This window comes from Pundamilia nyererei, unplaced genomic scaffold (genome assembly GCF_000239375.1).
Source record: "Pundamilia nyererei isolate P.nyererei 1_Seehausen unplaced genomic scaffold, PunNye1.0 scaffold00273, whole genome shotgun sequence".
NCBI lineage: Eukaryota > Metazoa > Chordata > Actinopteri > Cichliformes > Cichlidae > Pundamilia > Pundamilia nyererei.
In genome coordinates this window covers 625,790-641,252 of record NW_005187674.1, presented here as the reverse complement: position 1 = coordinate 641,252, position 15,463 = coordinate 625,790, and the positions used below count along the sequence as shown (strand labels likewise).

General features: G+C 41.2%; 1 protein-coding gene across 1 annotated transcript in view; it reads left to right on the top strand.

The window, feature by feature from the left end:
• The window catches only part of elk1 (ETS transcription factor ELK1), a 29,854-nt gene extending 17,758 nt beyond the window's left edge, over positions 1-12,096 (top strand). The window contains exons 10-11 of the mRNA XM_005750416.1: positions 191-292; positions 4,334-12,096. Coding sequence (XP_005750473.1) covers positions 191-292; positions 4,334-4,432 — 201 coding nt within the window. The 3' untranslated portion in view covers positions 4,433-12,096. The remainder of the gene's footprint in view (positions 1-190; positions 293-4,333) is intronic.
• The last annotated feature ends 3,367 nt before the right edge of the window (positions 12,097-15,463 follow it).

The window sequence follows — 15,463 nt, the reverse complement described above, 5'->3', positions numbered from 1 at the left end:
CCTGCATTCCTTCCACAGAAAGGAATAAAGACGGATTTCACTGTTAGATACTCTGACTTGTTGATGTAAACAGAACTGAATCTGGTTGGGACGTCCACACAGGAAGTTGAATCATTTGTCAATTGTTTTTCCTTGAAATGTTCGTTCCTGTCAAACACTCTTGGATGTTTCTGTCCATTTATCCTTCCAGACTCCGGTCCTGTTGACTCCCAGCCCTCTTCCCTCCACCATCCACTTCTGGAGCACGCTCAGTCCCATCGCTCCTCGATCGCCAGCTAAACTTTCCTTCCAGGTAATAAATGCACTGAGCCCACTGCATGCAGTTCCCACATCCTGAAACACAAATCCACAAACAAATGGACGATAACAAGTGCGACAAAATTCACTTCAGTACCAAAACTCCTTCACAGTAAAATCCTTTAATCAGCTGGAAACATGTGCAGGAACTAAAAGACAATATTGTTTTGGTGAAAGAGAAAAGAATCAGTCTGCAGGTGAAGTTTGTGGTGAAAACTGAAAGAAAGTGTTCAGAGCTGGTTCTCACAATAAGATACTCGTCTTTTAAAATATAATCTGTAGGTTGTTCATTTGCAGAGCTCACACTGAACCTTACCTTACAGCCACATAATGCTTTGGTCTTTGTCTGTATGCAGGTTTGGTAAATGAAACCACAGCTTCAGTTTCACAGAAAATTCACACGTTTGTGCAGCAAGTTTGCAGTTCTGCTTGTCGCTTCACGCACGCCGTCATGCACACTGGTTCACGTTCAATACATCAGCAGCTGTTAGTTGGGAAGTTTAGACACTTAGATGCTCATTTACACCAGAAGTGAAATCCTACTGCCTGTGGTGATCTCCTTCATTCCTTCTGCAACAATTCATGTCTCAGTCTGCGCTGAAAAGATCATTTTAGAGGCCGTCTGTCATCATTATCGTCCCTTTATCTCTGTGTGCATGTTTTCTGTTGAGTTTGTCATTAAATAAGTTTTCACTGAAATATTTTTCTGCAGCCAAGTTTTAAACAAATATAAACATAAAAGCAGAAAAATTCTCTTATTTCCCTAAGGCTGTGTTTTCACAGCCTGGCGTAGAAATGAGTGGTTAAAAGCATAAACTGTATAAAAGATGGATGTAGCGTCATCATGTCACCCTTTGGTTTTGGGTTCTGCAGCAAGCTGCAGCTACAGACTGTATGGGTGCATCACACACAGACACCGGCTAATTAGTGCAACAAAACAGAACCACAAACTTCTTGCAGGAGCCGTGCTGTAGAATAGAAAGCCTTTATCGCTGTTGTACATAAGACATATCCAAGATTTGGTGAAATATTCTGTACAGTGCAAAAACATTGAAGTAGAAAAATGAGTGAAAACAGTGAAAGCTTATAAAACTATGTAAAGAATAAAGGCTGCTATAAAGAAGACACACACATATTAAGGATTCACCATTCACTGTTGAACTTCACATTAGTTGCTAAATAATCATTTGTTTTGTTTATTTATACGAGCTCAAATTTGTGATAGCTCAGGGGAAAAAACTGAGTTTGTTTACCCGGCGCTTGGTGCACCTGTGCTGCAGGGCAGGAGGTTGAACAGTTAGATGTCCAGGGTGAAAGGGGTCTTAAATTATTTTCCTCGCCCCGCTGAGACACCAAGATCTGGAGATGTCCTCCAGGGAGGGCAATGTGCAGCCGGTGGTTCTCTGGGAAGTGTTGATGGACGTCTGCACTGAGCAGGTCCCACACTGTGATGCATTCACTGCCTGTTCAGTTGTTATGAAGGTGGAAAATATTCATAGAGGCCCAAAAGGGATTTTGCACCAGGCTGTAAACATGCCTTTTAATGCTGTAAAGTTGTGCATTTTAACATGGGAGTCTGTGCGTTAACACACTTTCAGAACGAGTAAGTCAACTGTATGAAGCAACAACTGTCGCTCGCTCATGAAAACTGTCCATCCATCCATCCATCCATCCATTCGCTTCCGCTTATCCTTTTCAGGGTCGCGGGGGGCGCTGGAGCCTATCCCAGTTGTCATAGGGCGAAGTATAAAGTATAAAAACTGGTTTTCAGGACACAAGCTCCTCTACCACAAACACACACACACACACGGATACTGTGCACTGCGGGTACCTGAATCTGATCCAGGGTGCCTGCACGCACACACACACGCAAACACACACATATACTATGTGAGGACTCGTATTGACATCAGCCTTAATCTGAATATAGTTCTAAACATGAATCCTAAATCCAGGTGTAAACCCTTTAAACCTGAAGGTCTCAATCAAAGTGAGGAGGGGCGTCCTCGCATGATCTAAGATGCACACAAGTCCCCACATTGATAGATGAACGAGAATACACAGAGCTGGTTTGTGTGTCTGCAGGTTTCTGGCCCAGCTTGAAGTCCGTCTGTTATCTGTTATTAAAGGTTCAGTTCACTCAGTGCATAAACAACAGCACATTCTGAGTCTTCTCTCTGACGGAGTCGTAATAATGATTATAATGCACTAAAATACACTGCACATTATCTCGTTACAATGGGACCTGTCAGGATGTGGGTTATATTAGACAGCCGTTGAACAGGGAGCGCTTGAAGCTGATGTGTTGGAGGCAGGAAGGATGGGCGGTGCGAGGATCTAGGCCAAAAAATTTTTTAAAAAATAGAGGGAAAAGCTTCAAACGTTAAATATTTTTTAATGTTTGCATGCCTGTGTGCACAGTGGGGTAGTTTAAGCATTTATTTGTCTATAACTAGTATCATTAAGTCATTTCGTCCTGTGTTCTGAAACAAAGGTGTTAAGTTTTCTCTGCTGTTTGTATCGTGACGCTGTGATACTTTGTCGCCTCCTTGTGGTGCAGCTAAAAACTGCAGGCTGTGAAAACCCTGCAGCTCCTCAGTAACATCTTTCATGACCTGCTAGAAAAAGCTGTGTTTTAGCCCATTTTAACTCTTCAGTAACGGGAAAAAGTGTTCAGCTGGTTTTTTACATTGTAAGATGAGGATTTGGGCTACAAGTGTGAAGAAACCAAAAGGAGAGTTTTTAAGCGTTCTGTGTCCGAGCGGAAATGTTCAAATATGAAAGATTTTCCACCATGTGCTCACCAGACCTCAGTGATCTAGTGAGACTATAAATAAATATCTGTTATTTAAACAGGTTTCTTCTTTATCAAGACAGACCAGTGTACAAGGGCAAAGTGTGCAGTTTTAGAGCAGGCAGAGGTACAGGTAACCCTTGAGGCCTGAGATTATGAGTACTACGTTAAAAATGTAAGTAAAGAACAGGTAAACCAGGCAGGCTTAAATCATAGCAAGTACCCCTGAGTCCTGGGTTTCTCAGGGTTATGTCTGTATTTTAAGTAAATGAAGTGTCAGAATATTATTTCAGCTTCCATCACGTGCCCAGTGGGACTTTACAGAGTTTACAGACACTGTTTGGGAGTTTTGCTTTTATATAGTTTAACCATTTCAAGTACTTTTCTCCAGAGACTCAAATGTTCGACCTTTAATCTGAAGACAAAGTGTTTAATTTGAGTCATTGTGTGATGTGTTATTCTTGGAAAAACGTAATGAGACGAGATACACTGCAAGATCGCAAATCTCCACCAAGACACCTCAGTCTCTGGGCACGATTTACTTTTAAGGGAATGGTGTTTGTATTTTGTATGCAAACATTGTTTAAGAGTAGCATGAATAACACCAACTTATGATGTAACATTATGCTACAGTTTATTTCTAACTAGGCAGCTCATTCTCGTTTTCTTGACTATATTTTAAAGATATAAAATATTTATAGGTCAACTTGAAAGAAATCCAGATGTGAGGTCAGAGGTCAAATGTGACATGACACTTTAAATTTTAATGTTACTTTCTACATGTGGATAACACACACCACACTTGTAAGAATCATGGTTTCTAAGTTGAGGCGGTTTTCAACCAATAAATAAATAAAAGACTGCAGAACCAAATTTTAATGGATTGTTAACATCAAAACTTTATTCAAAGCGTTTGTGTTTACAGATAAAATGACATGCAGGCATAAAAAGGAATCAGTTACACATTCTTCCGTCAATGTGCAAACCTTAAAGTGTTCAGAAGCGACGGGCTCAGTTTGCTTAAAAATGCCTTAAATGTCCTAGAATCAGTAAATTGGCTACTGAGGAAGAAAAATAATTCATAAACCTCATCAGTGTGCATCATGTTCTACAGAAAGACAAAAAAGAAAGTGAAGCTGAAAAACAGCTGATTTTTACCAAGTTGGCAGGATGTTTTCTAACATTCCTTCAAAATAAAACGTCAAGTTTTCATCTTCAGTGTCTCTTTCTGTCTCTTCTCAGTTTCCCTCTAACGGCAGTAATCAGATCCACATCCCGGCTCTGAGCGTCGACGGCCTCTCCACCCCCGTGGTCCTCTCCCCGGGGCCCCAGAAGCCCTGAGCTCCCCGCCCGCCTGAAGCAGCTCTTCACCGGGCACAACCTCGCCCAATGATCTCCTCAACTCCTGGAGGGTTGGAGGAAAAGCCGGATCTGCACTGACTCTGAAATGCATCACTAAAAACCCGACGCCATGAGAAGTTTAGGCTGCATCGGCTGACTCTTTTTGGTAGGTGTCATGGTTTGTGTGGGCCTTTCACTGGTGGACGCGTTCACAGCCGAAGATCAGTCAGACCCTCCGCTGGTTCTTACACTTTCCAACAGGTGGGAATCTGCGCTTTGTCCTCCTTCCACCTTCCTGTTTCTTTCATAGCTTTGTACTCAAACACTATGACAGCGGGGTTTCGAGAGAACCAGATGCTTCTCTCGACTTGAACCCGACACGAGGACATAAACGGCAACTAAAGGCCACGAGAAGACGGAGGGATGTTTTTCTCTTTTTCTACTGGTGTTTTTTAAACCTGTCGTTGGATTTCTTTCTATAATATTGTGAGGTCTTTACCTTGCGATGCAAAAGTGCTCTGACGTGACTGTTGTCAAATAAAACAGCTTAACCTTGAAGATGGCTTTTATAGCCAGTCTGCTTACTGAAAACTGACAGCAAACAAATGTCTGTTTTCAAATGGTTTCTTCAGTGTGTGACGGAGGGGAACCGGAGAAAAGCTGGAGCCTTCTCTTATTTGAGTTTTTACTAAACAGAAGATTTGACTTGACGTTTTCTGGGAGTAACTGATCGCGGACTGGAAGGAGGGAACGTTCACATGTTTGTGTGTAAAAGGATCTGCAGTTCCTCATAATCTCACATTTTTTCTGATGGGATCTTTTGTTTTTTAAATTCGAGGTTATTTATTTCTGTCTTGTTTTCAATGCACCTTTCTCTGCAGATTCCTTAAAGGTTCTTGACTGTTTTTAAAACAGTCTCATCTTTTTTTCCCTCATTTTTTAAGCTACCAGGCGACTCTCTCCCAGTTGGAATTTAATTTCAGCACCAACACTGACATTTTATAAACTCACCTTCTGCTGGATTTCGTCAGAAACGACTTTCAGAGCCATTTAAGGGTTGTTGCTTTGCTCTTACTGGCCGATTTTAAAGGTCACGCCTTTCTCTGGTTCTGCATGGCCTGTTTTTTTATTTTTGGTTGTTTGTTTGTTTTGTTTCGAGTGGACTCCTCAGCAGCATTTCGAACTGACCAATCACAAAGGATGAAGATGACGGTGGACCTGAGGTTTTTCAAAGCCAAGTTCTTTCTCTATAAAAGTGTCTAAATGTGACAGATTGTATATTTTCTCACAGAGTTTAATGTCCAAACTGAACTGAAGTGTCTGTCAGACTTGATTTAAAGGTTTTACCGAGGACAGAGTCACATTCCTTTGGTTTTTAAAACAGTGATAGATGAGTTTGCGTTACTTATTAACAACTGCTTATTGTTTGAATCTCAGCAGTCATTCCAGAGATTTTATTTGAGCAGCTCTGAAAAATAAATGTTTTGTTCCAAAAGCCTTGGAACAAATCTGCAGTCATGTTGCCACAAGTTGAAAGAGTCGCATTTATTCTCCTTTCACTGAGAGTGTAGGATAGCCTTTAATATATTGAAAGCTTTTTCCGTGCAAAAACCAACAACAAAGGACCGAGTTTAATGACACACATTATGATTGAAACATTTCAAATAATTTGATCAATTTGTGTTTAATAAAGCACCAAAAACCATGAAAAACATAAATTCTCTAAAGGCATTAGAAAAGCATCAGATGGTCTTTAGTGTCAACCTTGGAACAAGATGACTAAGAAAATGTTTTTTTTCCTTTATGGCTTAAACGCGTATTTAATTGGATCTCTGAAGACATCCTTGATGGCAGGGGCTGATTTATCTGTTTATCTGTGTGTGAAAAAAAATTTAGTTCTCTGAAATTTAAATAAAAACGAAACTTTCAGATAAAATACAAATACACAGGAAGTGGCTCTAACTTTAGTCTTTGTCAGTTTGGTAAAATTTGCTCTCAGAGTTGAACTTAAACTCCTCGAGGTCATAAATAATCGGACCACATCAAATGTCAACGACCTCGTAGTACCATGTAATCCCATCACAACACCTTACTCTCAGACTGCTGGCTTACTTCTGTTTACTGAGTTTCTAAAATTTAGAGTGAGAGGCACAGCCTTTGGTGTTCAGGCTAATCTCCACTTTCAGACTCTCTCAGCTTTGCTGCTGTAGGCTCAGCCTTCTGGAGGACTTCCCATGATGCACTGAGAGTTCCTTCTCCTCTCCCACCTCTTCACTCCCTGCTGCAGATCGCAACGTTTTCTTTCTTGATTCTAGGGTGACGTATACGTCTGCCCCTCCCTCAGCCTGGTGCTTCTGGGGATCTCTTCATGTTTAAAAAGAAAAAAGTTCTTTCTGCCCTCTGTGTTGCACACAGGGGATCAGCTGATTGTTGGGGTTTTCTCTTCAACCCCGTAGACTCTTTTTGATTTAATTCCAATTAAATTAAATTAAATAAATTTGAATGAAAAAGGAAGAAATGAAACCTTTAAAAACTAACAACTAACACTAAACACTTTCATTGATTTAAAAACTAAACTCAAACAAACTAAAATTGAACTGAAACCTGATTAACGATAAAACATAACTGTGTTAAATGTTGTCCCGTCAGTTCTTACAGTTGGATTTGAGATTATTCAAAGATGAGCATCCTCTAATCTTCAGGGCACCGCAGTGATTTTTATCCACTTAAGAACTTTAAAAGATCAAAACTCTGCAGAACAAAGTATCAGATAATCACAGTTTTAAACATTTTTTAAATCCTTGCTGGTAAAGTTTGATAATTTTAGGTTGTGAGACATGCGGTCGTATGTTTTGTTCTCTCAGCGTCGGCTATGAAGCATATGAGTTTTACTGTACATGATTTACAAACAACTAGGAGGCTTCATGCATTAGAACAATGATTAGTTGGATTTTGTTCAGTCTTTAGTTTTGTTTACGGACCTTTTCCACTAATACCTGCTCGGCTCGGTTTTCAGGGTTTCCCATTAGGTGGTAGTACCTGGTACCTGCTCCATTGGGCTTCTGAATGGTCCTAAAATGTGACTGCATGTCAACAGACAGCATGCAGCAGATGGGCCAGTCAGTGGCGTCCCTCGATGTGTCATGAGAGCAAGTCCTTTACAAAATTCCAAACCGCCATTTTTGAAATCCGGCAGTGAGGGAAAGTGGCTCCACACAAACCAACACCGTGATCCGGTGATGAGGTGCAGACACTTGGCATCGGTTTGGCAGCAGGTATACCAGCGCTTCGATATCCTCCACTGTTGTGTTGTGGCGCATACGAATGACATCACAGGAATTTTGGCGGTGTTGCCACAGCAACCCCAAGGACACTGATGCGGTTGTATTATAATAGAAAACGACTGAAACAGAGTCGAGCCGAGCAGATCAGACTGGATACTTGGTTCTCTCCGATGACCTGGAGTTTCGCTTGATTTACACGAACATGTGATTTTTTTTAAAGCGTGTTTGACGGGAACTTGTGGCAACATCGAAAACCTGCAGAGACAAAAAAAATGTTTTGTTTGTTGGTTTGTTTCCCCCAAAATTGTAGACAGACACTGACTCATGTTCCTCTAAAAAAAAAAAAAAACCCAGACTGTTGATGTTGTTGTTGTTGTTCGTGTTATTTCTAATGCTAGCTGTGGTTGCCACGGTAACCTGACCCGACTGTTGCCGCCCTGCAGGTTGCTGTTGTCATTGCTGTTGTTATCGTTGTTGCTGCTGGAGCTGTTAACGTGTTTCTATGCTTCTGTGTGTGACGCCAAGGCTGCAGACACACACACACACACACACACACGCACGCACAATGCAATCTTTGTGAGGATTCATTGGAGGGGTCGGTCCGTCCATGCTAACTCAAGCTTTGCTCAGTTACTCGCTGTGATGTTGCTACTGCTGGCACATCTTGCGCTCTGGCTCGTTGCGCACTTACACATCTTTATCACATAAATAAGATCATCTGCCGCGTTTGCATCAAGGGTGAGGAGGACGCTCGGGCATAGATACCCAGAAGGTGCAGAACATGCTCCAAGAAAACAGAAGTTAACGAAAACTTGTGTTCATATTTGAATTACGCCTTTCTCCAAATTCATAACATTACGTTTCGGTATTTCAGTGACATTTCTCTTAAGATTACAGTTTAGGGTGCACTGCTGTGCCGACCACGCCACAAATTACTGCAGCATCACTGCTGTGCTTTTTACCAGCAGCATGGTGTCATTACCAAATCTGTAACTACCTGTTTCTACTTGAAAAGTATGATGGGGGAAAGAAAATACTGCACTAACTGAGCTAAGAGATTTTTGGTGGCAAAGGTGGGCCCACTGGTGGTAGTCTCTATGGGAAGGGCTGCCAAAAGAACTGCACAGTCATCCATATTTCTTCTGTACAATACTATGCTTTGGGTTGCAGACCGGTTCAGAAAAAGGCAAGAAAGCGGAAGTGGCTTTGCTCCAACAGTGTTTAAAGTTCAACAGACAAGTTGGAGAAATTTAGGCAGGCATTGAAGCGCAGCAGGAGCTGCACTTTTCTGCACTTCCACTAATGGCCAAAGTGAGTCAGTCGCTATTGACTCTCATGTTCAAATGTCCAACTTAGGTAAAATGGTCTTTGCACCCTACAAAATATTATTGAGAAAAATGTAATTTGTTTTGATTTGACAGATGTTCCCCTCTGCTAGTTGTAGAACTGGACCTGTCTTGTGTGTGCTGTTGGCACTTTTTGGATTATTTTTTAATGGAAAAATGTGTCTTTGTTTACAGTCAAATGTATGGCAGCAAGTATCAAGTACCTAAGCTTTTAGGTTCAAGGTTGGTTGAGCTAAGAGCAGTGCAGTGTCTGCAGTGAGGTTCAGGCTGAGGACAGGGGCGCTCTGGATTTGGACAGATGGTTCATAGATGAGAGGAAAAGCCCGACTACCCAACCTTTCAAAGGTGGGTCCTCACAAGGTTGACCCTCTATTTGGTTCCCACAAAGATAGCTGTGCAAGCACGCGCACACACACACACACACACACACACACACACACAGCTGGAGCGTCAGGGACTGAGTGAAGCTCGTATTCAGTGTTTCCACCTTCACTGAGGTTATTCTGCAACTCGTTAAATACCTGAAACATCTTTCTTTACTACTTAATTTTTTTACAATGTGAAGTTTAAAAAGGAACAAAAAATCTGATTCAAGATAGAGGTTCTAGTTTTCTCTACCTGATCCAAGCTGGAACCATCCTTCATCAGCTCCTCTGAATTCAGCCTCAGATCGGTCCCTGACGGTGGGATTTCCCAGCCTTTGCGGCGACGTAAACGCAGCACCAAGCCATCGTGTTCGACTGTTCTCTCTTTACAGCATGACTCTATTTTTCTATCAGAGATGATGTGTTTATATTGCGTATAAGATTTAAAGAGTGATGAAGCCTTAAAGATTTCAGCTGCAGCAGAAGAAAGATGCATCCTCATTTAAAAAAAGAAAGAAAGAAAAAAGATACTACCTGTTGTGTATCTTTCTTTCAGAGCATGATGATGAAAAATAAGCCATTTATTACCATTTATAACTTTGTGTATCGGGTTTTGGACGCAGGGTTTGAGTCCGACATGTTTAACTTCAAGCTAACCTTTCTCTCACCAGCAGAACATGACGAATGTCTTTATATCGATTAGAAACTGCTTTGCATTCTGGGTAATGTCCAGATTTCTGTTTTTGAAACTCATCACCATCTGAGCGAACTTGACGAGGGGTCTGCTTTGCAAACGCTGCCTGTATGCAGATGAAAGATGCTTGCAAAGTGACATTTGAGGAAATACTTCACCTGCAGGCCTTTAAGTCTTAAAACAATATTTTCAGACGTCTTTAATTCACAGAAGTCTTAAACTGTCTCTCTCGAATGTGAATCACTGAAAGGAAAGCACGTTATGGAAGAGGCAAAGCAAACCCCTGCCTCCAGTTACACAAGGCATCTTTTCACTGTAGGGGCAAAGTGTTGTAAAGGTATCTGCCTTAACAAAGTTCTTGGGTGCTTTCTCCAGGTTTAAAGAATCAGAATCGAAGCCGCTCAGCGGTTCCTACCCCGAAAGGGTTTCTGTAGAGTTGGTTCCTGAGATCTGAACATGCGAAGATTGAAAGCCAAAACAGCCGGCTGGTTCCTGCAGTCAAAGGCGGTCTGTGGACATGTACTCAGGATTTGGTGATGAGTTTCACTTCATAAACATCATCAGTTAGATTTTCTGCTCTGGTTTCTTGACATTTATAAAGGAAGCCGTTCCTTAAATCCAGTGAGGAACATCTGTTGTTCCTGAGCTTTCTGTCTGTTCACTTGAGGTCTGGAGTTTTCTCAGTGGTTTTCATCTCATAAACCAAAAGTTGTTTGGGTTTTTCACGTTGACGTCCAAAGCCTGGACAGACTTTGCTGCCGGTCATTCTGCATTTGAGCGTACCGTCCAGCTGCACTTCAGAAACTGTTCGTGTGCAAACCAGCTCAGTGCAACTTAATGAATCTTTGTCTTACTGTAACACTGTTTAGAATTATAGTAACTTTGATATGGTAATACATCTAATGTATGACTTGTTCAATGACAAAACATAACATGAAAAATGAATAAATATTCACGCCTCTTTTAAGACAGTGATTTCTTTTTATAACTAATATTTATAATCTGCTTCCTGTTATCATATGTATGTATCTGCTTTACTTTTTAGTAATTTAAATATGAAATAGGTCATTCATGCTAGGAAGTATGAGCAGCTTCTTGTTATAATGACAAAGATAGAATAAAAGTTAAAAAAGGCGTAAAAAGAGAAATTAAATGATGACTGTTCTGGTTTTCACCGGGAAGAGTTTCTTGTTATAACAACAACTGCCTCCTTATGTCAAAGGTTTGTGGAAAATGACTAGAATTTAAGCTTAAAATCTTTCTTGCCAGAAAAGTTTAACATTATGCAAATATTAAAATTTTTAAATGCTGTCATTCAGTTACTTTTTTTTAATTTTGCAATTTTGAATTAACATTTGCACGTCTGTCGAGCGGTTTCATCCTTTGGTTATTGAGCCTTAATTGCACAGTTTAAATTTCTAGTCTTGAGGGCAAAACTAGCAATTTAAACTTGGAGAAAGAGTACTGACCCATGATCCTTTGCAGCAGAATGACAGACAGAAAGCTCCGGAAGCCGATGGCTGACGCGCCTCCTAATTGTAAAGAGGTTTTCTGTCCACAGTTTGTGTGGAAATCTTCACTGTATATAGACACGAAATATAATCTGAACATATGAATTTGCTATATATTCTGTACCATGTGACAGGCCTGACCAATGGGCTGGGGGTTGTTAATGACGTGTTGTTCCTGTGGCCTGTCGTTGCTGTCAGATCCTGCGTGGCCCCTCCCCTCCTCGGCTGTGATTGGCCATGGAGTTTATTGATGTAAAGTGGTGGGGCCTGCTTTTATTTTTCTGAGAGAGTTCTACATGTTTAACATGTTATTTACTGGAACCATTTAAAAGAAAAGCTATTTTTTATGGACGTGACTTTAGTTTTTGTTGGTGTACCATGTTATGCTGATGATTCCTCTTGTTTTCTACAAACACACATGCACACACACTGGGAGGACGGTAATAAAACTATTTTGTCCTGTACAGTTTGTACTGTCTCATTTATGACTTTTGAATGCTAAGCATACCTGGGCACGGGAAGCCGTTTAGTTCAAACTTCTAGCATACATGTTGAGTGCTTGTGATGAGTTACCCTTAGTTAAAAAACAATAAACTTCAGATTTAGAAATGTAAGAATTCTGAGAGGAAACGCTCGCTCAGGACTTTGCTGATTGTTGCATTGTAAGAGTAGTTAGCTGCTGGCATAGTTCACAGAAAGGTGTCTTACTACCAGTGAAATCTCCACCCTGTCACTCAGAAACATGAAGAAAGAAACTTTTACCTAATTGACTTTTAATGGTTTGAGCTACAGCTCCACCAAGGCTCTGTTTAGTCTGGTCTATCCTAAAAACACCCTCATGAAATAGGAGGGCCAGGGCACAGGGGTTCTCAGACAGTATATTTACTCACTACACCCTCTTGTGTTACAAACTGGAATTACATGCAAATACAGCCAACCTCTAGTACTTCAGTCAATCGCATTTCAACACATTACAAAAATGTTTTGGACCTCAAATAGCGACAATTGTTTTTACACATCTTGTTGGTAGCTTTTAGTCTGTAGAGCTACTGGTTCACATGTTTGAAGCATCACTGTGGATGTGGGGTACTTTTACTGCACCGCTTTAATGCCATGGATTTAATCTCTGCTAATGCTAGCGCTAACTCGGGCCACCTCACTTGCTGCTCATGTGACACGCTCCCATTTCTCCATCAAGAGTCTCCCAGTGGAGGTTAGAGAGCCGGAGGCTGCAGGTCCCAACCTTAAACTAAGTCTTCACAGTTAAAGATAAAGGTTTACCAGGACCTCTTTTTGTCCCCACATGTCAGTGTGATAACAGACAAATGTCCCCATAGCATCAGTAATGCAAGTACACACACTTTTCTGATGGGAATAGTGAGTTTTAATCCAGACTAATCTGGATTTGAGAGGCTGCAGGATTGTTTTCACTCAGCAGGAGTTCACACCGAGTCTCTCACACACACATAAGATGCTGTGTGTGTGTGTGTGTGTGTGTGTGTGTGTGTGTTCGCCTCAACCAAATTTTCAAAGATAAGTCTTCCATTTTATTGTTTACACTGAACTTTGACCTGATTTGTCATAAATCTCCTGCAGATAACAACATGAAGGCTGATGACAGTTTATGTGCTGTGTGTGTGCAGCTTCTTACACACACTGATTCTCAGGGAACAAGCTGACACACATTTACAGATAAAACAGGTTGGAGGAAAAACCTACTTTGCATTGTGGGAGAATTTGGGTTGAACTCAAACGAGGAGGGAATCAGATGTCGGTGCTTCCATCCAGCTGCAGCTCAGAGGTTTAATAAAACATGAATCCATGCTTTACTTTTTATTAAACCTCTGATCCTCTGAACATGAGTTCACCTCTGGTCAGGAAAAGAGCAGGTGGAGTAAATCCTCCTGTTGGCGTCCTTAAACCACACAGAAGAAAGGACGAGCCTTGGAGCTGTCAGTGGTTGGTCTTGTTGTTCTACGGGAGACGCTGATCATTTATTCCAGTATGAACAGAGATTAATGGAGGCTCTGAGGAGATGTAGCCCAAAAATGTATTTTCATCATCGATAGAGGAGAACAATTGCAGTTAAAGCCCCGAGTCTCATAGACCTCACATTACCACCTTATAGCATTTTGATTTGAAGCATGATAGCATCAGCTTCAACCCCCAGCAGCTGCTTCCTATACACACACACGCTGGTTTAACTGTACTGCTAATGTATGGTTACTGTTTTCTGCAAGGTGCAGTTTTTATGGTCTAATTAGCTTTCATGTTTAAATAGAAAAGATTATTGATATTACATCTCTGAAAACTGAAACAAAAAGGTTTGAATAATTATCTCAGCAGTTTGACCCCGGCTCGCCCATATTGGCTAAGAAGATGAACACTGGACTGCTGGCGTTTCTTTTGAGGAAGTGCTTTTAACACTAAATATTTGCAATTGGTTTTTGTTTTGTTTTAATTTAAGTCATGCTTTCATTTTCATATTCATCTCCAACAAAACGGGAATTTTTTAAATGATGTTTTATCCACAAATTGAGAAAAGGTTATAATAGCAAACAGCAAGTGTCATCAACTAGACGTTCACCCAAAGAAAGGACCCAAATGCACACCAAATAAATAACAAACAAATAACAGAATACAGAGCGGGCAAAGCCTTAAGTAAATAATAACGACGGAGGGTCGGTGACTGGGACGGAGAGGGAGTGGCCTAGTAAATCAGGTTGCAGGAGCGGGCACAGAAAAGGCATCAGAGGAACAGGAGGGATTCTGTAACAGACGGAGAGGCAGGAACTTCACAATCATAAGCAGGTGAAACGAGAAGGTCGGAGGGCAAAGAGATGGAGAATATCCAGGTGAGATTGAACACAGGGAAAACAGTTACACGAGGAAGAAGCAACTAGCATGAGGGTCAGCCTAGTTCTAGTTACCACAGTAGTGAGCATAACAAACTGGTGAGGAAAGGCAGGTTGCACAGGTTTAAGTAGCTCTCCCGCTGATTGCTTGCAGATGGAATACAGGTGAGGCGCTGGCCCCACCCAAAAGGGGAGGACCCACAGCCACAGATGGAAAACTCCACGGACCATGACAGGAAGTGAGGGGACTTAATCCAACTGAACCACTCTGAACTTGAAACTGCTCTAAAAGGCTTTTATCAGTAACTTTTGCGACATCAGAAACCTGACTGGATCAAAGTCTCAAGACTTTATAATGTCCATCAGAATCGGATTTAAAAAAATAAAGATATTTAAAAGTCCTGCTGAAACACTGCTTTGTCAGTGTTTTAAAGATTTAAGGTCTGATATGACGAGAACTGTTTGGTGTGGATTTATTTTTTACTGCTCTAATCTGTGACAACTCCTGACTGATATTAAATTAGCAGATATTTGTGTGGAGTTTGGTTCATATCTGTGATCAGAATGACGATCAGTCTTCTTTTAGCATCTTGTTTTCTTTTTCCTTTTCACCACCGTTTAAACGTCTTCATCATCTCCCTCCTCTCTGTCCAGTCATTTTTAAAGTGAGCCATCGTCACCTCGATGTCCTCATCCTCGCCTTCGCTCCATGTACAGTAACGCTGACTCACCCTGAGGATTTACTGGATCAATGTGAGATCACTCATGATGTCAGCAGGTGTCTCGCATTACTTTGGTTTCCTCACAGTGTTGAGTGCTGGACGTCCGCAGAGATCAGAGAACCTCGCTGGGACTCGCAGTGGAAATTAAATAAAAATGCAGTAACTAAAAGATAACTGTGGATGCTTCTGCGTGTTTATATTTGATCCTTTTTCCATTTTTGATTTCTTCATGTTCTCACCTTTTTGTCTGCGTC